The sequence below is a fragment of the Diabrotica virgifera genome, chromosome 2 (assembly GCF_917563875.1).
Source record: "Diabrotica virgifera virgifera chromosome 2, PGI_DIABVI_V3a".
NCBI classification, from domain to species: domain Eukaryota; kingdom Metazoa; phylum Arthropoda; class Insecta; order Coleoptera; family Chrysomelidae; genus Diabrotica; species Diabrotica virgifera.
In genome coordinates this window covers 19232701-19258884 of record NC_065444.1, presented here as the reverse complement: position 1 = coordinate 19258884, position 26184 = coordinate 19232701, and the positions used below count along the sequence as shown (strand labels likewise).

General features: G+C 33.0%; 1 protein-coding gene across 4 annotated transcripts in view; it reads left to right on the top strand.

The window, feature by feature from the left end:
• LOC114325801 (elongation of very long chain fatty acids protein AAEL008004) overlaps positions 1-26184 on the top strand; it is a 258030-nt gene that overhangs the window by 191539 nt on the left and 40307 nt on the right. For all 4 annotated transcript variants that reach the window (XM_050642490.1, XM_028273929.2, XM_050642487.1 and 1 more), the window contains exon 3: positions 12997-13187. In XM_050642490.1, the coding sequence (XP_050498447.1) occupies positions 12997-13187 (191 nt within the window). The remainder of the gene's footprint in view (positions 1-12996; positions 13188-26184) is intronic.

Here is a 26184-nt window from a genome sequence, read left to right as displayed (position 1 = left end):
ATTGTTTCGGTATGTGTCCTGTTTTGTAACCTGTTAAACAAGTCTGCTATAATGTCTAAGGTTGTAATCTCACATTAATTGTAACTTCCTACTTTTGCCTACACAATAATTAATTATTGCCATATGTAGATATCTGTATTTTAATGTATTTATGAGGTTATCTACGTTCCGGTAAAACTATTGTTGAGCCAACATGTTTAGTAAACAAGTAGGAGATGGAGAAGTTTGTTTTTGTTTTATTGTTACACAGTCCCTTTTTCCATAAGCATCTTTAGGTTTCTTACTATATACTATATACTACACAGTGTTTTTCATGCAATTCTTCGTCACATATCAAAACCTCCAACAAACAGTTCTTAAAATGCGAAAATCTTTCCGGTAAATGCAGATACCTTAGGCTTACTCCTTATGAACCAAAACCATTTCATTCATAAATAAATGTAACTCATAACCAGATTATAATCTACAAATCACCATACTAATGAAATGCATAAAAGACGGCAAAAGTAGTAGTAATCCGTTTATATACAATATTATTATCGGTCGGTAAACACGTCAGTGTAGCGGTCAGTTCCTCTCTGAAATTCCTGCACGTATTACGAAGACCTAATAAAACGGAATAAAATGAAATCTGCTCGCCCAGTGCGGAATTGTTTTACAATTTAAATTCTACACCAACCAGCAGACTAAGTAGGTGTTGTACCGGTGAAATGTTGAAAGAGAAATGATTGGTTTGAAGACAGAGGCGCCATCTACCTGCATTTCATTATACTATGTGTATAATACGATGGCCATTCGTAAAATAAGGAACTCATGATCCCATGAATTTAAAAAAATCACTTGGTGTTAGGTCCGGTCTATAGGGGGGAGGGGAGCAGAAAAGTCCAGCCAAAATCTCTCAGACTCAGCAGTCCTGTTTGATTGGAGACATGAGGTTGAGCGTTGTCGTCGACACACACCACTGGACAATCGTCCTCGTCGGCGATTCTGGATCGCACGAGGAGCTATATTATAATATATATTATAGCTAAATTCCTGCACGTATTACGAAGACCTAATAAAACGGAATAAAATGAAATCTGCTCGCCTATTGCGGAATTGTTTTACAATTTAAATTATACACCAACCAGCAGACTAAGTAGGTGTTGGTAGCGGTGAAAAATGTTGAAAGAGTTATGATTGGTTTGAAGACAGAGGCGCCACCTACCCGCATTTCACTTTATCGGTATATACAGTGAGGGACAAACTTACGGAATTAATTAATTTTCTTAAGAATGAGCGTTTTGGAGACAAATCCCGAAACAGGTCGATGTTAAATTATGATTTTTTGGCATGTACTAGGGACTAGGCTGTTCAGTAAATTTTGCGGTTCAATAAGAAAACACAATTTTATGGTTTGTTAAATGTTAAATGTTCAATACACTTGTTCCAAAGAGATTCCAATTTATAAATTCCATCCTCGAAGTGAGAATCTGGAAGGGTTGCAAAATAATCTTCTACACCAGTTATGGCCTCATCATTTCATGAATAACGCTTTCCACGCATGAATTTTTAGGTATTGAACCAGATGGAAGTCACTAGGGGCCAAGTCTGATGAATACGGTGGATGCTCCAACAATTCTAACTTTAATTCATGGATTTTAGCCGTTGATAAAATGCTCATATGACACAATGCATTGTCTGGATGAAAACGATGTTTTTCTTCTGCAAACGTGGTCTTTTTCACGAATTTTTTCATTCAGCTGGTCTAAAAGGTTAGATACAATAATATCCAGAATTTATTGTTTTGTCAGTTTGTAAGTAATCCACAAACAACATTTCTCACTCATTCCAAAAAACTGATGCTAACACCTTGGCCGATTTCTGAACATGAACTCATTTCGGAGCTGAAGAACCAGGTTCACACTATTCTTTAGCCTCTTGTTTTGATTTAGGATCATGCTGATAGAACCAAGTTTCATCCGTAGTGATGAATCGACGCACAAAATCTACTTTGTCCTTTCGGAAACGCTCTAAATGTTGCTGAGAAAGTCACATTCGAATGTGTTTTGTTCCGTTGTTAGCGAATGTGGCACTTATTGTGAACACAGCTTTCTGAAATCCAATAGTTCAGTAAAAATATTGCTTACAGTGCCCAGTGATGCTTAGGACGTCTACTAAATGTATTTCAGTCACTCAACGATTTTCTAATACTAGTATTTTTCTTCTTCTTTTTTCTTCTTCTAGTATTTTTTTACGATATCTGGTGTTGTTGCCGTTTTTGGACGTCCTTGACGTGGATCATCTTCAAGGCTTACACGACCCGTTCAAATAATTCAGCTACCCATCTTTCTACTGTAGGTACTAATTGAAGGCTAAGAGTCTTTATACACTTTCAACATTTCTTCATAAATTTCTTTTGCTTTTAAACCTTCCGAAAATAAAAAAAAGAATGTGCGTGTACTTTGTACGCACGTAAGAAGTTATACTTCTGTTATATGATTTCAACGAAATAAATATACTTTCAACAGGTTATTTGTATTTTATTTAAAGATTAAACTAATTTTTACTTACTACTTTCCAAAAATTTTTATTAAAACAATAAGAAAAATAGAAAAAAAACACATGGATTCGAACCGGGGACCTCTCGATCTCCGGTCACAAGCTCTACCACTGAGCTGTACTCTCTTTGCTTTGAGAGGTTACAAGATTTCTCATACATACTGACAAATTTAATAGACCAAGTGAAGTATACAAAAATACTTTAAATGTACTTACTATATTATAAAATATCTTATTCCCGAGGAAGACAAATCCAAAGACACAAAAATTATAATAAATATTTTTACTAAAAACACTAATAATATATTCTTTTCACGCACATCTTATTTGCGCTACATAAAGATGTAGCGACTAATACCATACTGTCGGTGTGCGCATGCGCCAGGGAATGTAAAAATTCACCCTCGTGCCTTAAGAAGTATAACTTCAAAAAATCAATCACTGCACGATACTTGATTGTTTCCATTGTAAAAAATACTCGTCGATACTAATGGCTTGTAAATAAAGAATGAATTAACAGATTGAAATGAAACTTTACACACGTTCAATAGGGCTTGTCATCGCTTCTCATTTGTTTCGGGTACTTGTCATCTGTCATATAATACATTCATGTGACACAAGACAAGTGCCCGAAACAAATGAGAAGCGAAGAAAAGCCCTATTAAGAGGGTACCAACATAACAAAATAAAATTAGGCTAGTAGCAACGCCCTCTCTTATCGAACCGCAAAACTTATTGAACGGTCTAGAGTCTAGTATCATACTAGCAGTGATGCCACAGCTACCGATTTTCCGGTAGATCTACCGAATACCTGTTAAATCTACCGATCTACCTAATTCTCCATTTTTCTACCGAAAATAAAAATTCTTAATTTTCAAATTAATCTGCCGATTTTTTTTCTACCGAAAAATCAAAATTATTAGAAAATTTTTTTTAGCGGATAGATTTGGCAACATAATTTAGTCAGTTTTTAAGAATTCTTGAATTGCTTTTACCTACTAGCTTGTGATACAATGTGCGAACCAGCAGATACGGATTTACCGATATCAACTTTATGACCAGTCCTTTGTCCTTTTATATTATGATTTCGGGAGTAAAATGTATCTACCTGAATTTGAATGGTGAATACTGAAGGATTGTGGCTTATTTTGATATAGAAGATAATTCCAAACTAAAAATAGTATTTATATTAAAATCTTAAAACAGGAGAAATTTAGTTTGCACCTTTTTAACTTACAGTATTTCGACATAACTAAAGAACATTAAAAATTTTTCTCGTTCTCAATTGCTTCAATATCCGACATTGTTTTGTTTTAAACGATATATAAAGTGTAAAAAATCATGTTTTTGCCTATAAAACATTACTTGTAGATTTTAGAGAAAAATGTTTCAAATAAATATTCTAGATCTTAATAGTTTCTAATTTGAAATACATAAACAATTGGAGATAAAATTGCAAAAAACCCTTATTTTTGCAGTAATTTATAAATGTTAATAACTTATAACTATTATTTATTATAACAAAATTTTTTAACATGTTTAAACAATTATACCCTATTCCACGAACATACGCCTGTTTTGGATTACTTCGACAACGAATATCTTATTGTGCAAAATAAGAAGAACTAAAGTAAATTGCAAATTACATTGTTGTTTATTGGAATAATTATTAGCGCCATTTACTTTCGTACTTCTTATGTTACACAGTAAAATATTCGTTGTCGAAGTAATATAAAACAGGTGTATGTTCGTGGAATGGCCCATATACAGCTTTCAAATAAGAATATTTGTATTTTGAACGTTAATAGGTACACGTGTGGTAAGTTTTTTTAAAAAGTCTACAACAGAAAAAACTATGCAGTTTTATTTTATTATAAATAAATCAATTCCTTATAACAAAACTAAAGCATGCTTGATATTTAGTATTGCGTTAGTTAGACGGCTCTACTCGAGTTACTTTGGATTAAAAAAAATGAAGAAAATTGCTGTATAATACCTAGAAAGCCGAGAAAATACATTTTTTTAAGGTATACCGATTTTGAACTTTGAATGATTTTTATGATGAATGGTGATTATCGATCATTATATGATGATGAATGTAGTTTATTTTTAAATACTCGTACCTAAAGTAGCATTTTTTGCAATGTGATAGCAAAAGAAGCAAAGAAATAAAATCTACCGAAATTTGACGATTTCTACCGAAAAATAGGAGCAGTCTCCCGAAATTTTGTCCAAGACCTGTGGCAACACTGCATACTAGAGAGATTTTGCACCTCTTAAAATAACCGCTGATTTTGGCTCCGCTCTGGTTAACTTTATTAAACAGGCTCCACACTCTCGGCGAAGTTACTTCGCCAAAGTTGACCGAAGTTCGAAGTACCCTCTCTACACACTCGTTCGAAGTGCGATACCTTTGACCAGACCGACAGATTTCGGAAGTAGAACGAAGTTAGGCAAAGTTACACAAGGTGGCCGTCTACACTCTCGTACTTGTTGAACCTCGATCGACTTCGGCGAGAGTGAAGTGCGGGCTTTAAGCATAACAATTACGGCAACGTTAAAAAGCAGAGTTTTTGCAGCCTGTCAAGTAGGTTTTTCGTGTCATCGTTATCGTTATTTAAACATAACGTCACTTCACAACGTTATTGTAATTTTAAGCATATAATTGAACAGTTTTTGATATTTTAATTTATAGGTCATCAAAATTAGAATCTATGTATATGTAATTTTACTGATTTTTTTACATTCTGGCAACAAAGCAATTTAACCATTACTATAACGATAACGATAAGCACTACTTTAAACCTCCGTAAATTACGGAATCCCTTATGTTTAATAACGATAACGGATCATATATTCGCTACTGCGCAGACGTAGTATAACGGTAACCATAACGGAATTGCAAAATAAGAGGTGCAAAATCTCTCTAATATTTATTATAGTGACGTTGTCCATCTGGGCGTGATGACATAATCGATGATTTTTTAAGCGGAATAGGGGTTATTACGATTAGATTCAATATGTTTCCAAAAAGGAATCTTTTTAAAATAAATTAAATCGTTTTTTAATATGTTTAGATATTACAAACAGACTAAGTGGTTTCAAAATTGCTTAATGAATATTAATTTTCCTTTATAGATAGAATCCCTCTTGACCAATATTTAAATAATTAAATCATAATTAATTTATTTTTAGTTGTCTAGGTTAAACTGTTTTCGTCTAATAGTCTAGTCGCAACATAGGGGGTCCGGTAGGCACTTTTAGGTCGCCGCGATTTGATGGTGGTATTATAGGTTTTTTGGGTCGCTGAAACCAATGGAAGTAGTCTGGAAGCCCAAATGTGGTGCGTTTAATTGTTATTAACAAATTATGGTAAAATGAGGTGTTTTTCAGGAATTATTAGAAGCCCCGTAAATAAATTGATAGTGTTAAGGTCTTCTCTGGTGTATTTTTGGTCGCTGAATCGAATGCCACTAGTCGCGATTACTCAAAATGTGTTCTTATTTTGTTAATAACAAAATAATTGTTTATTCGCCGAAAAGCTCGAAATGCGTTATCTACAGCAAGTTTGTAATCTTTTTCATAGTATTTTTATACGTTAAATCGATTGTCACTAGTCGTGATAGCTTAAACCACTTTCCGACTTTGTTATTAGTAAATTATTGCAAAAATAATGGTTTATAGTACGTTTACTCACGGTTTTTGCTCTAAATTTTAAAAAACCACCTGGATTGACATGAAATTTGGCACGCACGTAGCTAACATGTCAAACAAAACAAGTGATATTGTGCTGATGTGTGCTTTTACCCTGGGGGTGAGTTTCACCCCGTTCCGGGGGGTGAAAAAAGAAACATTTAAAATAAGTCCGGAATTTGATAAACTGGTTAATTCTAAGCAACTTTTGTTCTATACAGTTTTTTCACCAAGTCAATACTTTTCGAGTTATTTGCGAGTGAATATGTTGATTTTTCAACAAAAAAACAAAAATAACTCGAAAAGTATTGACTTAGTGAAAAAACTGTATAGAACAAAAGTTGCTTAGAAATAATCAGTTTATCGACTTCCCTACTTATTTTAAAAGTTTCTTTTTTCACCCCCAAAAAGGGGCGAAACTCACTCCCAGGGTAAAAGCAGACATCGGCACAATATCACTTGATTTGTTTGACATGCTAGCTACGTGTATGCCAAATTTCATGTCAATCCAAGTGGTTTTTTAAAATATAGAGCAAAAATCGTGAGTGAACTTACTATAAATCGTTATTTTTGCAATATTTTATTAAAAACAAATTCGCAACGTGGTTTAAGCTATCACGACTAGTGGCAATCGATTTAGCGTATAAAAATATTATGAAAAAGACTACAAACTTGCTGTAGATAGCGCATTTCGAGTTTTTCGGCAAATAAACAATTATTTTGTTATTAACAAAATTAGAACATATCTAATTTTACCATAATTTGTTAATAACAATTAAACACACCGCATTTGGGCTTCCAGACCACTTCCATTGGATTCAGCGACCCAAAAAACCCATAATACCACCATCAAATCGCGGCGACCTAAAAGTGCCCACGGGACCCCCTATGTTGCGACTAGACTATAACTAAACACATCTTTATTTTTCGAAAATCATCTGTTTAAAAAATACAAAATGTTCTCTCCCTCCTAAGTGCCTTCTCTATTGAGGTTGGCGATCAATATGGCAAATTTCTCTCAGTTCTGGGCTTGATGAATTAAGTCATTCCCTGTTGTGTGGGTCCAATCTCTGATGTTTCGTAGCCAGGATTTTTTCTTTCTTCCGATACCCCTTTTACTTTCGATTTTGCCTTCTAATATTACCTGGAGCTGCTCAAATTCTCTATGGCGCATTATGTGTCCTAGATATGACGTCTTTCTAAGTTTGATTGTATTGACCAGATGAGGACGTGTGTTCATTATTTAAAGTACTTCTTCATTCGTAGTTCTGCTGGTCGAACTTATTCTTAGCATTCGGCTGTACATCCACATTTCGAATGAATTCAGTTTGTTGACGTCATACTGTTTTAATGTCCAGGTCTCACAGCCATATAGTAATAGAGACCATACATAACGTCAATTTAGCTGTCTGCCTAGGTATATGATATTTATATTTATTAAGCGCAACAGGCCTTGTAGGCCTAGGACTAAAATGTTTACATTTCTGATTACATAAATAATATAGTAAATAACTTAATATAACTTACATAACTTATAAATTTTATTTAAATACACTTCAGTCTTTTTATACACTCCTTCACAACCTCTCTCCATCTCCTTCTGTCCAATGCTAGTTCTTTCCATCTCTCAATGTTACTTTTCTTCAAGTCTTCATATACACTGTCCTTCCATCTTTTCCTTGGCCTGCCTTTCCTCCTCTTTTGTATTGGTCTTCGTGAAAGTACCATTTTTGGCATTCGTTTACTTCCCATTCTCTCTATGTGCCCCAAGTATCGTATTCTCTGTGCTTTGATCGTCGTCGTAATCGTTGGCTCTTGATATAGTTCTTCCAATTCTTTATTGGTTCTTCTTCTCCACTGACCTTCTATTTTCACACCTCCATATATTGCTCTTTGCATTTTTCTCTCCCATCTTTCTAACAGGTCTGTTTCTGACTTTTTGAGCACCCATGTTTCGCTTGCGTATGTTACTGTAGGTCTGATAACAGTCTTATAGATTCTTATTTTTGTTTTTCTTGATACGTATTTGGATTTCAATAATGTGCGTAATGCTCCATATTTTTTATTTCCTTTAGCTATTCTTGCCTTTATCTCCCCTTCTTCATGACCATTTTCATCTATTTTGGCTCCCAGGTAAATAATTTCTTTGGCTCTTTTAAACGAGTATGTTTTTTCTCCATCTATTTGTACTATGATGTTATTCTCTTTTTCTTTTTGGATCTCCCCCATTATCATATACTTTGTCTTTTCTTCATTTATTTTAAGTCCGAATTTTTTGGCTTCTGTTATTATGTTTTTCATTAACTTTTGTAGTTCTTTTTTGCCTGTTGCTAATAGCGTCAGATCATCTGCAAATGCTATGCATTGGTGGCCGTTTTTAAATATCGTTTCTTGCATGTTTATTCTGCTTTTCCTGATTATTCCTTCCAATGTTAGATTGAATGCCATTGTTGATAGTGGGTCTCCTTGTCGTAATCCTTCCTTGGTTTCAAACTTTTTGGATGTATACCCTTTCCAAGCTATTTCGTTTGTTGTGTTTTCCATCGTCATCTTTATCATCCTGACAATTTTACTTGGTATCCCCAATTCTTTCATCAGTTCGTACATCTGCTGTCTATTTACTGTGTCGTAAGCCTGCTTAAAGTCTATGAACAAAGCATATAGTACTGTTTTATGTTCGTAACAGGTAGTCTGTATTTCTTTTAAGGCAAATATTTGGTCAGTCGTTGATCTGTTGTTTCTAAAACCTGCCTGGTATTCCCCCAGTATTTTTTCCGAATAATGACTTAGCCTTTTACTTATACTTTGTGCCAAGATTTTGTAAACTATTTCTAATAGTGCGATGCCTCTGTAGTTTTCGCATAGCATTCTAACACCTTTTTTATGTATAGGGCATATTCTTGCTATGGTCCACTCTTCTGGCATTTTTTCTACTTCCCATATTCTTTTTATCAGATCATATATCTCTTTCTGTAGTCTTTTCCCTCCTGATTTTATCATTTCGGCCGATATTTCTGTTATTCCTGGGCTTTTGTTATTTTTCAAGCTTCGTTTTTTTTTCGTTCTTTATTTCTTGTTCTGTGGGTATTTCTATTGCTATCTGATCATCTTCAATTTCATGGTTTGTTTCCTTTTGTACTTCGCTCTTATTTAGCAGTTCTGTGAAATAGTTTTGCCAGTTTTCCATTATTTTTTCAGGCTCATTTAGCAACATCCCTTTATCATCTCTCATATATGGGTTGTTTTTTTGATATCCTCTTTCCATTTTTTTTGCTTCCTGGTAGAATGATCTTATTTCTTTTTTTTGAAATTTTTCTTCTATTTCTTTCAGTTTGTTCTCGTTGTATTTTCTCTTTTTGCTTCTACATTTTCTTTTCATGATTTTTCTCAATTATCTGTATTCTTCTCTAGTGCTTTCTTCTTCATTTGTGAGATTTTTGAGTCTTACTTTTCTTATTGCTTCTGCTATTTCTTGACATTCTTCATCATACCAATCTTTTGTTTTGTGTTTTCTTTTGGTTTTCGCTAGGATTGCTTTACTTGTGTCCAAGATTGCTTCTTTGATATTTTGCCATTGTTTGTCTGGGCTTGACGTTTCTTGTTCCCTGATTGTCTGTTGGTTATTCCCTGTTCATACTTCTTCTGTGTGTTGTTATCTTTTAGTAGTCCTATGTTAAATTGTTTTCCAATTTTTTCTGTTGTTTTATTGTTTCGCTTTATGTTATGCTCCATTTTATATTCTGCTCTCACCAGGTAGTGGTCAGAGTTACAGTCCGCTCCTCTCATGCTCTTTACATTTATTACATTGTTTGCATGCTTCTTCTCTATTAAAATATGGTCTATCTGATTTACTGTCTTCTTATCAGGGGAAATCCACGTTCCTTTATATATATCTTTTCGGCGTAATTGTGTGCTTCGTATCACCATTTGCCTTTCTGTTGCAAAGCCTATTATTCTTTGGCCATTATCGTTCGACACCTCATGCTTACTATATTTCCCTATTATGTGTTCGTATATATTCTCTCTTCCTACTTTGGCGTTGCAGTCTCCCATTATTATTTTGATGTCAAACCCTGGTAATTTATCATATTCTCTTTCCAATTGCTCGTAGAATTCATCTTTTTCTTCTTCTGTGGCATCTTCAATCGGTGCGTGTACATTTATTATACTTATGTTTCGTTTGTCCCCTCTTAATCTTATTGTGCATAGTCTATCTGATATTGGTTGGAATGCCATTACTCTTTCCTTCCATTTTCGCTGTATTATAAAACCTGTTCCTAACCTTCTGGTTTCTCCCCCGCTTTTAAAAAATACCACGTCTTCTATTTCTACTATTTCTGTTTCCAATTGTTTTGTCTCTTGTAAAGCTATTATTTCTACATTATATCTTTTAATTTCTCTAATTAATTCTTTGAGTTTTCCTGTTTCGTATGTGCCTCTTACATTCCATGTACCCAAGTTGACTTTAGTATTCTTTTTGTTATCTTTACTTATTGCCTTGTCCATTGCCTGCGTCGTTTCCTTCTTATTTATCCCTGTTGCAAACTGTATCTTGTCATTTTTCGGCTTTTCTTTTTTATTGCTGTCTTGATTTGTTTTATTTCCATAGTTCGTAATCCTGTTCTTTGCATTTTTCGTCGTCATTTGTTTCCTTTCATTGCTATTGCTTAGTTTTTTGCTTTGGTCTCTACCACCAACGTTTGGTTCATTCCATCCCAGCGCCATATTTCATGATCGGCATATATTTTCTTATACCCTACTTTCACTTTTCTCCCTTCCTTTCTTAGTTCTTGCGCTTTTTGTCTGACATGTTTCTGTACAATTCTGTCGTTCTTTGATAGGTCATCGTTGATATAAACTAGACCTTCTTCTCGATTTCTCAATTTGGTTTTGTTTCGCATGATTTTTCTTTTATCTTCTTCCTTTTCAAGCTCAACCAGACAAACTTTTTCTCCTAACTTCAGAGCCTTCTCTATTTGTACATCTACTTTTAATTCTGTCTGCATAAAATTTTTCATTGCATGTTTTAGGATATCTGGCCCATTTGTATCTATGTTCAATCCCTGTATAATTATATTTTTCCGCCTTTTTTGATTTTCTAAACTTTCAAGCCGTTCTTCTATTTGATAAACTGCCTGTTTTAGTTTCGTGTTTTCTTCTCTTAATGTTACATTCTCCTGGCGTAGCTCTCTTATTTCATCTCTATATTCTTTCTGCTCTCTACGCATCTCGCTAAGTTCTCTTGATTGTTCCTCGATTTTTAGACTTACTCCTGCCATCATTTCCATTATTTTTTGTATATTCTCCTCCATTTTCTCCTTTCTGTAGGAGGGAGATCTGCTTATTTTTCGACTTTTGTTAAAAGCCCGTTCCAATTCTTCCTCTTTTCTCTTCTTGTCGTTTTCGTCTGTCGTGGTACCGTCACTTTCTGTTCGAAATAAATCGTTTTATATCGTTTGCGATAAAGGTCTCGTTCGGACTATCTCCGCGGAAACTTAACCTTTCTCAGTGTAGCGTCTTACTTTTTTTTTCTTTTTTTTTTGATAAAATTATATTGAGCAGTATATACTATTTCGCTCCTCCCTACTTACAGGACTTCCCTGTCGACTTGGCAACACCGCGTTCCAATCAAACAAGAATCCACTTCGAATATCGTAATATCGATGACGTTTTATTTGTTTATGTGTTACGCTTACCTTTGATTTTTGCCAATTTGGAGCACAATTTCAATATTTAGTTTATTATTTTTCGTTCAGCGCGAAGATTACTCACTTAACTTCACACTTTAGCGTTTGCTGTAATTGATTTACTCTGCATTTCGCGAAAAACGTGTTTAATGCAGGAGCAAAATACAATTAATATTTACACACTCAGCGCAACGTTGCCAACCCGCCTAGGTATATGAAGCTTTGGGAAACAAAATCTTAAATACTTATTTTCTAAATAGTAAACGTAGTTCAAGAAAAGTTTGGATGTGTTTAACCAACCAGCGTTTCTCTCTCTCTCTCTCTCTCTCTCTCTCTCTCTCTCTCTCTCTTTCTTTCTTTCTCTCTTTCTTTCTCTCTTTCTCTCTTGTTTCATAACTCGCCTTATGATTATTTGATTGTAATTATGGTAATGGTATGGTGGGATACAGATTACTGAAGGTAATCTTTCAATGTAAAGTATTCGGAAAGCGAAGAATTGGGAGAAGAAGAATATCATGGTTAAAGAACCTGAGGAAATGGTTCTCCACAACAACAACTAATCTATTTAAAGCATCAGTTAATAAAATAATTATAGCTAGAATGATCGCCAATATTCGAAACGAATAGGCACTAAAAGAAGAAGATGGTGGGTTAAGTTGAGTATACCTGTGAGTGTATGCATGAAAGGGTGCTAGAGAACGAAGTGGCAGACTGCCTTGCTATGATAAGTGTTTTAAACCCTCTTTTGGGACCAGACTCCTGCTGATGGGTATAGTATACTGTAAGAAATATAGTAGAAACACTTTGAGAGCGGAATCTTTGCTTCATTTCTTGTTTACATCGACCGGTTCGATCGAAGCTTTTTGGGTTTTAGTCGGGAAGCAGTGCCTTACTAGCGTGTAAGGTGTGTTAACTGAAATTTAATTATTTTTGATTGTGGTTTAGCAGTTCGTTGGTAGATTGTAGCTTGCTAGATATTTAATAGCGTTTAATTTCAATAAATGTGCACCATTTAAAAAAATTTTACTTAAATATTATTTTATTTATTTTATTAAGTTGTTTTTCTTTGTTACAGATCCTAGGGTGGAAGGATGGTGGATGATGGATAGTCCATTACCAACTCTATTTATATGTATGTTCTACGCAGTTTTTTCCAAAGTGATAGGTCCAAAATTAATGGAAAATAAGAAACCATTCGATCTTAGGGACGTTTTAATAGTATACAATTTTCTACAAACTTTATTTAGTATTTGGTTAATGTATGAAGTAAGTACAAATTTTGTATATTTTTTTTTGTATCAAAAATTATTCGAATGTTTTAATCTGTCTCCCTATGGGCCGGTTGTTTGGACGCTAATCAAAAATGGAATCATCTGATCATTATCCAATATTTAATTACTGTCACCAGCTGTCAATGTCAACTTTGATGATTGGGTTGTTGAAAACATAATTGATTACAATTATGAGATTAATTGATTAGTTAATCAGTTATGTTAATAGTTGTTGTTAATTAATAATTAATTAATCCATTATGTTAATTATCATAATGATAATTAAAATTGGTGACAGTAATTAAATATTTGATAATGATCAGTTGATTTCATTTTTGATTGGCGTTCGAACAATCGGCCCTAAGGGTCGATTGTTCGAACGCTAATCAAGAAGTTGATTATAATCAAGTCTCCCTAACAACCATCAAATAACAAAATCCGTTATTCGTACGCCAATCAGTTGATTGTAATCAATTATGTTAATAGTTGTTATGGAAATTAATAATTATTTAATCAATCAATTATATTAATTATCATAATGATAATTAAAATTGGTGACAGTAATTAAATATTTGATAATGGTCAGTTGATTCCATTTTTGATTGGCGTTCGAACAACCGGCCCTAAGGGTCGGTTGTTCGAATGCTAATCAAGAAATTGATTATTATCAAGTCCCCTTAACAACCATCAAATAACAAAATCCGTTGTTCGTACGCCAATCAGTTGATTGTAATCAATTATGTTAATTGGTGAATCCGAATCACATGGAATTTTGACGTATGCTTTTGAAGATTAGGACTAACGAAATGTTATGTGGAAAATAGTACCATAGTAAGGAAGATTTACTTTTAATTTTGTGACTTATCCTGGATGCGTAGGTACCGATAAATTATTTACTGCGCATTTTTTGCAGTGTGTAGTTGACACGTTGTATTTTATTATTAAATAAGCAAACTATTATTTGAAAAATTCATTTATTAGTTATTATAAAAAAATATTTTTAATAGTATTTGTTTTACCAATAACTTATTTTTATTGTTTTTAGTAAACATTGTTGCTAATTACTTGACTAGAAATAATAAAAGTAATATGTTTATTTACTTTTTTAAAATATCTTGGGAAATTTTAGCAATTAAATTAATAAAAAAAGTTTGTTTGTCTTCTTTGTTATAATCAATTGGTGACATCAATATTTTGATGAAACTTGGTCTTTCTGAAAGAAAAACAAACAAATTGGACAAGATCATAACGTTTAAACATTTTTATATGATCAAAAAAAATTATTTGTTTTGATGTAACAATCTTAAGGTGCATGAGGATGTTATATAGGGTGCCCCAAAAGTAGTGGAACGGTCGAATATTTCGCGAACTAAACATCGGATCGAAAAACTGAAAAATACGTGTTCAATCATTTTCAAAAATCTATCCAATGACACCAAACACCAACCCCCACTACACCCCCTGAAGGTGGGGTGGGGGTAACTTTAAAATCTCAAATGGAAACCCCTAGTTTTTCTTGCAGATTTGGATTCGTTACGTAAAAGTAAACAACTTTTATTCAAGACATTTTTTTGAACTGTGGATAGATGGCGCTCTAATTGGGAAAAACGATTTATCCTGATACCATAGGTAAATTATAGAAACGGTCTAATATCTCGAGAAATACACTTCCAAATGAGAAACCAAAAAACAGGTTTTTAATATTTTTCGAAACCCTATCGACAAACACCAAAAATGACCCTCCAAACCACCCCCTGGAGACGGGGTGGGGGTAAATTTAAAATCTTAAATAGCAACCCCCACTTTTTATTGCAGATTCGAATTCGTCATGAAAAATTAAGCAACATTTATTCGAAACATTTTTTAAAATTGTTGATAGATGGCGCTAATAAATCGTATTTTTCCAATTACAGCGCCATCTATCAACAATTCTAAAAAATGTTTCGAATAAATGTTGCTTAATTCTTCATGACGAATCCGAATCTGTAATAAAAAGTGGGGGTTGCTATTTAAGATTTTAAAGTTACCCCCCACCCCACCTCCAGGGGGTGGGTTGGAGGGTCATGTTTAGTGTTATTCGATAGGTTTTCGAAAAGTATTAAAAACCTTCTTTTTGGTTTCTCATTTGGAAGTGTATTTCTCGAGATATTAGACCGTTTCTATAATTTACCTATGGTATCAGCATAAATCGTTTTTCTCAATTATAGCGCCATCTATCCACAGTTCGAAAAAATGACCAGAATAAAAGTTGCTTACTTTTACGTAACGAATCCAAATCTGCAAGAAAAACTAAGGGTTTCCATTTGAGATTTTAAAGTTACCCTCCACCCCACCTCCAGGGGGTGTAGTGGGGGTTGGTGTTTGGTGCCATTGGATAGATTTTTGAAAATGATTGAACACGTATTTTTCAGTTTTTTGATCCGATGTTTAGTTCGCGAAATATTCGACCGTTCCACTACTTTTGGGACACCCTGTACCTATATTCGATTACGTCTTCTACAATGAATGTGGCCCATTATTTCTTTTCTTGTTTTTCTTTTTAGCAATTTGACATTCGTGGCCCATGATTGCCAAAACACTCGTTTTTGTTTCTACTTTTTCTAGTGCATATTCGTATTCAATTTTATGAAAAATAAAAAAATAAACTCAATGTCGAAAGTATGCAGGAAAATATAAGAAACTATAAATGTCTTCTCAATAATTGAAATAAAATTTAGAAGGTGCCACTAGAAAGAATAGCTAGAGCACATTTTACATTACAAACCAAGATGCTAAGACTCAGAAAAAGATGGAAAGACGTAACAATTCTGTTAAACCCGTAAGAGTAAAGAAGGACTTTTTCGTTTACTTTTTTTTATCATTTTTTTTTATATTTTTTACGTTTTTTTTATCTTTTTTAAATTAAATTTAAATTTCGTAGCAGTGTACTCGTCCAATCAATCGTCTTTTTTTATACATGTAAGTATCGAATTTTGAGATGTTATTTATATATATCCCAATAATACCTCTCATCTTCAAATAGTAATCCTATACTACCGTCCGCATCCAAAGTGATACCTCCTCCCCCTTTCAACATATTTTCTGAACAACAAAAAGGTACAAATAAATGTTTGACCTATTGAAGAAAGACTTCTTCTTTTGGCGCTATAACTCTGGATAGGTTTTTATGGAAACCCTGGACTCATCTTTTTGTTGATTGACTAATGTCATTGTTTCCAAGATATACCGAAATTTAGATTGTTTTTATTTTGTTCCAATCTTTTGTTGCTAACTTTTAGCTTGTTTCTGGCATTTAAGAAATCAAGTGTTAATGTGAACATGTGATTTAACATATTACTCTCCCATTTGATATCTTCTTTAGTTCTTATGGTCTTTCTATAGTCCTTAATGGGAGAAAAACAACTTAAAATAATCTGCTATGCAGACGATGCAGTACTGATCTCTTAAAGTCAAGATAATTTACAGCGAATGCTTCACCAATTTAAAGGACGATTCATATTTATCCGTACGGGCACGTAGCGTTTCGTTTCCGAAAAATATTGGTTTTATGGTTTTAAGTATGAACAATTCATACTATACGGAGCGTATAGTATCAGACAACTCTTTGTTAAATCATGTTTTTATATTTTTCGGAAACGAAACGCTACGTGCCCGAACGCATAATATGATTCGACAAAAAAGACAAAATGCGTGGCTATAACAGCAAATTTATGAGAATGTAAATTATAGCTGGAGGGTCAAATTATAGAAAAAGAATGTGTGTACTTTTACGCACGTAAAAAGTTATACTTCTATTATAATATAATTTCAACGAAATAAATATACCTACTTAACAGTTACAATACAAAAAATTAACAATAATTACCAAAAATGAACCAAAACTTAACAATGCCAAATATTAAAAAAAAAAGAAAAAAGTATGAATCGTCCGGGATTTGAACCCGCAATCTCGCGATTTTTTGATCTCTGGTCCAATGCTCTACGAACAAGGCCATCAAGCCGCATGCTACTTACCTTTCAGATATACATAATTATACATCACGGTGACAAGTGAAATATAAAAATAGATGTTTTATTATTTTACGCCCAAGGAAGACAAATCCAAAGACACAAAATTATAATAAAAAACCTTTTAAACCACCTTTTTCAAATTGCGCAAGTTGTATTATTAATATTAATGTTAATAAATGAAATATAAATATTTCGACGTTTCACAATTTGACAATTCACTTTTAACTGCAGTGCCTTAAAAATTTTAAAGTAGCATTTTTAACGCTCCTATGGAGTCCTAAAAATTGCATTTTTAACACGTTTGTAGAAAAATATATTTAAAAACACTAATATATTCTTTCCACACCTTTTCTGGACTGATACATACATAAATTAAAACATTTTGAAGTATAACTTCAAAAATATAATATGAAAACTATTTAAAAAGGCAGTATAACTATTAACTAACCTTTGTTGTTTCTCTTCCCACAAATTTTAAAACGCAACAACCATACATAACCAAACCGTGAACCGTCCAAACCACAGCTGCGCTACAGCTGCCATATTGGATAATTTTTGACATGTCATTTGAACATCCAATCAGAACAAAGTTATAATGCGCATGCGCCGGGATCGTAGGTTTTAACATATAAAAATTCACCCTCATATCGCGCGTAAAGAAGTATAACTTCAACAAGTGATGGAGATTAAATATTTACGCATCACGCTATCTAGCTACGGAAAGCTCGAGACAGAAGTGGAATATTAAGTGAATAGAGCAAACAGAGCCGCAGGTTGCCTGAATGAAACAATATGGAGAAATAAAAATACCGGAGTAGAAATGAAAGGCAGAATTTACAAAACAGTCGTCTTCTTCTTCTTCTTCTTAGCCTTCTGTCGTCCACGTTTGGACATAGGCCTCTCCCAACTCCTTCCATCGGTCTCTATCCTGAGCAACATAATTCCAATTTGTTTCGGCTACTCTTTAATATCATCAACCCACCTCATCTGTGGTCTTCCTCTCGGTCGTTTACTTTGGTAAGGTCTTTAATGTTGTACTGTTGCATTCCAACGTTGGTTTTTTTGTCTAGCAGTGTGGCCTGCGAAGCTCCATTTAAGTTTGGCAACTTTTGTTGTTATGTCCTCGACTTTTGTTGTTGATCTTACCCAGTCGTTCCTCTTTTTATCTGACAGTCGTATACCTAACATTGCTCTTTCCATTGCTCTCTCTGTTGTGGCTAGTTTATTCATATTTGCCTTGGTTAGGGTCTAGGTTTGACACCCATATGTCATGATAGGAAGGATGCATTGGTTGAACACTTTGCTCCTCAAGTATTGGGGTATTTTGCGATTCTTAAGTATACAACTAAGTTTTCCAAACCCTGCCCATGCTAGTCTTGCTCTCCTAGTAATTTCCACACTTTGGTTCTCTTTGTTAAGTTTCAGTGTTTGGCCTAGGTAGATATATTCCTGCACTTTTTCTATCTCACTGCTATTTATAGTTTACGTCTGGGGTCATCTGTGTTTGTCATTATTTTTGTTTTTCTCATGTTCATTTTCAGGCCGACGTATTGGGAGCTGCCTGCGAGTTCCTCCATCATAATTTGCAGTTCCTCGAATGATCTCGCTATAATCACAATGTCGTCAGCGAATCTGAGGTGGTTTAGCTTCTTGACATTAACGTTAAGGTCATAAGTTGATCAATTTGTCGTTTTGAAGACGTCTTCTAGGGCTAGGTTGAAAAGCTTTGGCGATATTACGTCTCCTCGTCTCACGCCTCTCTTAATGGAGATGGGATTTGTATTTTCATCTAGTTGTACTATCATAGTTGCATTTTCATATATACATATTAGCTGTATATATCTCGAATCTATTCTACAATTATTAATAGCTTGTTCTATGGCCCACATCTCGATACTATCAAACGCCTTTTCATAGTCTACGAAGGCAAGAAATACGGGTAGTTGGTATTCATTTGCCTTCTCTATCAATGTTCTCATTGTCAGCAGATGGACTGATGTACTATTATATCCTTTGCGGAAGCCAGCCTGTTCCACTGGTTGGTAACTGTCCATTTTGTAGGTCAACCGGTTGTTAATAATTCTCATAAATAGTTTGTATTCTTGACTAAGCAACGATATAGGTCTATAATTCTGTAGGTCACGTTTGTCCCGTTTTTTGTGTAAAAGTATTACTAGACTTTCGTTCCAGTCTTTAGGGATCTTGCTGTTATTGAGACATTTATTAAATAGCTCTGTTAGTATAGGGATTGTTACTGTTTTGCTTATTTTCAAGAGCTCGGCAATTATACCGTCGTGTCCTGGAGCTTTATTATTTTTTAGTTCTTTTAAAGCTCTTTCTATTTCGAATCCCTTTATATTTGGTAGTACTTCTGATCCTACGTTTTTTACTTTTCTTTTGACGTTCTCCTTTGTTGATTCATTAGGCTGGCTTTGCGAGCTGTATAAGGTTTTGTAGAAGTCTTTGACTATTTTTGTTATTTTATATTTGTCCTTCTCTTCCTTATTATTGGCGTCTTTCATTTTGATGATTTTTTGAACGCCCAGTGCGGGTCTTAGATATTTTAAGCCTCTGTTGTTTTCAATGACTCACTCTATTAAGTTCTCGTTTCATTTTTGTATGTCGCGTTTTAGTTCTTTTCTAATTGGTTTATTAAGTTCTATGTATTTTTGAGTATGCCCAGTACAAAACAGATATCAGACCAATAATGACATATGCGACAGAAACACGATCTGACAGAGAGAACAAAAGGAATGCTAGAAACAGCACAGATAAAAGCCCTTGAAAAATCAATAATAAGACACTATGGTACAGAGCTAAAAATACGACACGACAGAGATGAAAGGTGGAGAACATTAATAACTGGGTAAAAAACAGAAGAGTAGAATGGAATGGTCACATAAGTCGAATTACAACAAGCAGTGGCGGCCGGTCAGGGTCGGCAGGGTCGGCAGTGCCGACCCACACATTTATGGACACATTGTAAATTTTCTAAATATTTAATTTAATTAGAGTTGATGATATTTGTTTCTGTAAAATAAAAAAAAATCTGTGAGATAATTCATACTGAATTTTATTCATTTTTTTAAAACAATTCGATCAATCCGATACGTTAAGTGATACCTACGCGTAAGAAACTTTTCAAATTAATAATCCCAGCCATGCATCCGATTGCGATTTTGTGAATTCTTTTTTAGGGACGGCGAGCCGTCCCTAGATTTACGATTTACTTGTAAGAAGCGCTGTGGAATATTAGCCGATAGGCAGCCAATTATACATTTCACCACAATTTCACCCGTATTTGAATGGCAGAGTCCGGCAGATACCAATCTGCCGATCGGTGATGGGCAGACACCAGCAGCCAGCAGGCAAGGCACGTACCAAGCCACGTACCCTGCTAATAGTGCGCTTGGGAATTAATTAATTATGAAATAAAGTAGCTTTTGGAATTTTAAATGTCGGTTAGTTTTCACTTTAGCAGATTTTCGTAAACAGCTTTTGGAAGTTTTTAATTTTATTAATAAAGGCGACAATTTTGCAAGTGATGATATCTCGATCCGTGAAGCAATCGGTTTGAAAACTTTACTAAATGATTATTCTTTTAATATTTTTTTACATATTTTTAAGTAAGTGTTTACCCAAACTGATGTGATATTCAATGTTGTTCAAAATCAGTCAACTGACATTATTTATTCCAAAAATAGAATAACAAACCTGTTAAAAAATCTCAGAGATAGTAATTTTCAATATACACGCAGTGACGTTTTGGATTCGCTTGATATTTCCGAACACCCCCAAAAAATACAAAAGTATGACACAGATCTCGAAAAACAAGTATATTTTGAAATTTTTGATACTATTATTACTTGTGCAAATAGATACTCATTTTTTCAAATTTTGAAGTTTGCAAAAATTTAAAAGTTACGCCAAAGAATTTTCGAAATATCTATTAGATAAGTGTATTAAAACTATCCATCATTTTTTAATCAAATAAATTAAGGAAATTAATTAAAAGTTTTATATGCTGATCCAAATATTTTCGGAAGATGGGATAAATTACAAAATATGTATAATTTTATATACTGCAATTCATTGTAACAAACTGTTCCCGAAATTAATAAATTATTATCATGAATTCTCCCATTGCTATCAACTTTTACCATAAATGAAAAGGGATTTGTCTTGTCTCAAAAGTGTCAAAACGTATTGTCAAAACACCATGAAACAAAAGAGAATGTCAAGCTTTTCTCAAATGTCAATATAAAAAAAATTATTAAAATCTCTCCAACACATTAATAAATTTTACGATGATTTTTGCCCATTTTGCTACGTCCAAACAACATAGACTTAAGTTAATTTATAAACATGTTTAGGTTCTAAATCTATGAGAAAAAACAAAGAAAAACAAAAAAAAAATAAAAAAACAAAAACCAAAAATCTTCTATGATGATTGAAGCCTTTTAATTAGATGGTATACCTCTCTGAGGAGACAAAAACCTTGCCGACCCTGTCCCTAAAGCCACGAGCCGCCACTGACAAATAGAGTAGTAAGGACGGCGAGAGACGGTTCCCCAATAGAAAGACGATTAGTGGGGACTCTGGGGAGGCCACGAAAACGATGAAACGACATCTTACTGGTACACAATGAAAAAACAGACAGTCATGTCTATACAAAAAGAAGAACAAGAACATATCTCTCGAAAGTGATATTATTTGTTGTCGATCCATATTCCGATTTTTTTTTTAAATGTAATCAACAGAAAGCAAAACAAATAGCACTCAATATTTCTGATTTAATGCAACATATAGCTATTGTGTACACTGCGAAGCTGGAAAATTGGGCGCATATGAAATGCCTCCTGAAGAAGGGTTTCTTACCTGTCGCTAAAATGGTCACATACGAATTGCCTCCCCAGCTCTAAATAAATAACAGGCTTCTAATCGGCCGCATATGAAATGCCTCCCGAAGAGGGGTTTCTTACCTGTCGCTAAAATGGTCACATACGAATTGCCTCCCGAGCTCTAAATAAATTACATGCTTCTAATCTCTATGTGAAGGTGCGACGTTGCCACACCTTCGTCCTTTTGTAAATTTTTGTCAAAATTGGTATTTTGTTATTTAATTTTCAACCTCTATGTATTAAACATTATCGACACTGGGCAGTATTTGTAAATTTCTTATAAAAACTTGTACAATTTAATTACTTTTATAACCATTATATATAATAACCATTATTTTTTGTTATTAATAATTTGACAAAAAATACAAAAATATAATAAGTATTTTATAGATTTATTAAAAGTAACATCACAAAAACCTTATTTGGAAAATATTACAAAATGTTTATAGAAAATATGAGATTACAAAATATTTTTCATAAATTTATATGATACTACTTTGACAAATGCTAATCTATTATTTTATATTTTCTTAATTCTAAAATTTTTTCATTTAGAAAATTTATTTTTGCTGTACTTTCCGTAACAATTCTTTTTGGTGTCGAAACACAATTCATTTTAATGTCGGTATTTATTTGAAATTGTAAAATTATATCAATAAAATTATTAATGTTAGGATGAGGGCAGTAGAAAGAAGAATTATACTTGGAATGAAAACTTTCGCATACGTTTGTTTTTCTTTGTAAGGATGAAGAGTGCTCAGCCCAAAGATGTGGAGGAAATATCGAATTTTCAGATATGTATGTAATTATCAACAAGATAATCACAAAACTGGGTCACTCTTTCATCGACTGGTTTAATTTCTGCCAAATCTATAGCAAAAAAATCGCTAACATCTTCAGGATGTAAGAATGAAAGACCAAAAATATAAATAAGAAAATGCGTAATTTCAGTTGAGTCAACACCTTTTTCTGGTTTTCTGGAGCTAAGCCCAGTGCTTGAACCTTTCTATAGCATGCCTGACCCAAATGAAAACGACATCCATGAAGATCTGCTTCAGGAAATGTCATACGGATACTATTATGAATGGAAATTTCAAAGTCTGAAGTTATTACTTTAGTAGGGGATACAGGACAATTAATTTTAAAACATTCTTCTACTATGATATATCTAAAAGCGAGATAATATTATGAAGATGACTTTTATCTTGAAGTAAACAAAAGACAAGAGGAATATAATGTCCATTTTTCAAGCCATGTATACTAAACAATGGAGTGAAAAAACGAGGGCAGTATTCAAAAGTTCCGCCAACATACCAATTGGAGACAGGCGAAAGAAAACGAAGATTTGAAAAACATGTTAATATAACAATGCGATTTATCTTTGTCATTTTTAATTATGAAATTTTCGTTTTTATTTGTAATAATAGAAGATGGATCAAGAGCTTTATGAAATTCACATATATTTTTGGGAAGTTTAATTAAAGAATCTAGTGGTTCTAGCATAATACAAATTTTGTCTGGCCCTATTGATATGATTGATAGTAAATGTCTCTATATTTGTCTTCTTAAGTTCTTTACAGATGAGCTTCATTGGTATTTCGCTGAGATCATCTACGGCTGCTCTTTTTATTGAATTGCTTACGGCTTTTCTATTGTAAACTTCTCGTGGTTATGATCTAATATTGATTCAATTATCGTATTTTCACATCCCTGTGTTTTCACAAATGTTTTGCAGGTTTCTTTAGTACATATCCACCGTTTTACAGTATCTTTGGCCAACATTTTTTGAAAATATAATGTAAAACCAAAGAATATAGACCTTCAGAGACCTGAGAGTATATCTAACGTGCTATGTACTAAGAATATAAGTCATAAAAAAGATTTTTCGGGATTCTTCTATATTTTGAATTATATAATGAATAAGGTATTACCAAAGTAGAAAGTAAAATAGTTAATTACTAATTTATTAATCATATTTCGCCAACATTTTCATATCTAGTTGTAATAGTTATTTCATCAGTGGTAAAAAAAACTTTGAAAAGTCCTAATAAAAAATTTTCATTTTTGACTTATACTCTTAATACATAGCACTCTAGATATATTCTTTGGTAAAACCATCAATTATAAAAATAGATAGATAGTACCTATTTAAATTATGATTTGGCAACATTGTGTAATTATACAGAGATATATAGACAAAATATCGGCCTAAATGATTAACAAAACGGAGGCATTTCGATTGTACCTGGGAGGCATTTCATGTATGAAAATATTTACTTGAAAAAGTGGGAGGCATTTCGATAACGCCGTTCTAATCTTTATGTGAAGTGCGACGTTGCCACATCTTCGTCCCTTTGTACATTTTTGGTAAAATTGATATTTTGTTATTTAATTTATTTTATTTTCAACCTTTATGTATTAAACATTATTGACACTAGGCAGTATTTATAAATTTCAACTAACTTATACATATATAATTAGTTTTATAACCATTGTAATATAATAACCATTATTTTTTGTTCTGAATAATTTGATAAAAAATACAAAAACATAAAAAGTATTTTATAGATTTATTAAAAATAAATCACAAAAAACTTATTTGGAAAATATTACAAAATGTGTATAGAAATATAAAGTTACAAAATATTTTTCCTAAATTTATAATGATAGGTACTACTTTGACAAATTCTAATTTATTTATTTTACATTCTCTTAATTCTAAAATTTTTTCATTTAGAAAATTTATTTTTGCTGTACTTTCCGCAACAACATTTTTTTGGTGTCAAAACAGAATTCATTTTAATGTAGGTATTTATTTGAAACTGTAAAATAAGAATTATACTTGGAATGAAAACTTTCGCATTTGTTTGTGGTTCTTTATAAGGATGAAGAGTGCTCAGCCCAAAGATGTGGAGGAAATGTCGAATTTTCAGATATGTAATTATTCAACAAGGTAATCATAAAACTGGGTGACTCTTTCATCGACTGGTTTAATTTCTGCCAAATATATAGCAAAAAAATCGCTCACATCTTCAGGATGTAAGAATGAAAGACAAAAAATATAAATAAAAAATTTCGCAATTTCAGTTAAGTCAACACCTTTTTTCTGGTGTTCTGGAGGTAAGCCCAGTGCTTGAACCTTTCTATACCATACCTGACCCAGATGAAAACGATATCCACGAAGATCTGCTTCAGGAAATGCTATACGGATACTATTTATTATGAATCGAAATTTCAAAGTCTGAAGATATTACTTTAGGGATACAGGACAATTATTTTAAAACATTCTTCTATATTATATTTAAAAGCGAGATAATATATTATGAAGATGACATTTTATCTTGAAGTAAACGAAAGACAAGAAGAATATAATGTCCATTTTTTATAAATCAAAATAGATAGATAGTACCTATTTAAATTATGATTTGGCAACATTTTCTCATTATACAGAGATTAAATAAACAAAATATCAGCCTAAATGATTAACGAAACGGAGGCATTTCGATTGTACCTGGAAGGCATTTCATGTATGAAAATATTTACCTGAAAAAGTGGATGGCATTTCGATAACGCCGGGAAAATTACCTAGTAATATTTTATCAAAAAACACTTGTTCTATTCGGTAAACATTTATTATTTAGGCTTGACTTTACGTTAGCGATCGATATCCGAAAACTAAATAACACTGTGTACCTAGATACCTGTTATTTTAAGTATATGAACTATACACCTATTGATCAAAGGTATTATGAAGATATTCGAAAAGATCAAACATGGCTCTATAATTGAATAAATGAAAGAGAAAGACTTAAATCCTTATATGAGAAAATTTTAAAAGTTTTAATAAACTTCTTATGGTGCCTTGTACCAGTGCCAATGCCAATGAAACAAATAAGACTTCTGTTGGAGTGAAAGTCAGGAGGATGATATACTCCAACAGAAGTAAGAAAAAGAAAGTAACTAATGGGTAGCAAAATGCTAAATTAACAAAAAGTAAGGGGCTTCTAAGTTGAAAAGCAGAAGTAATAAAAATACTACTTTTGCAGTAGTACTTTATGGGGGGAAAATGATGAAGAAATA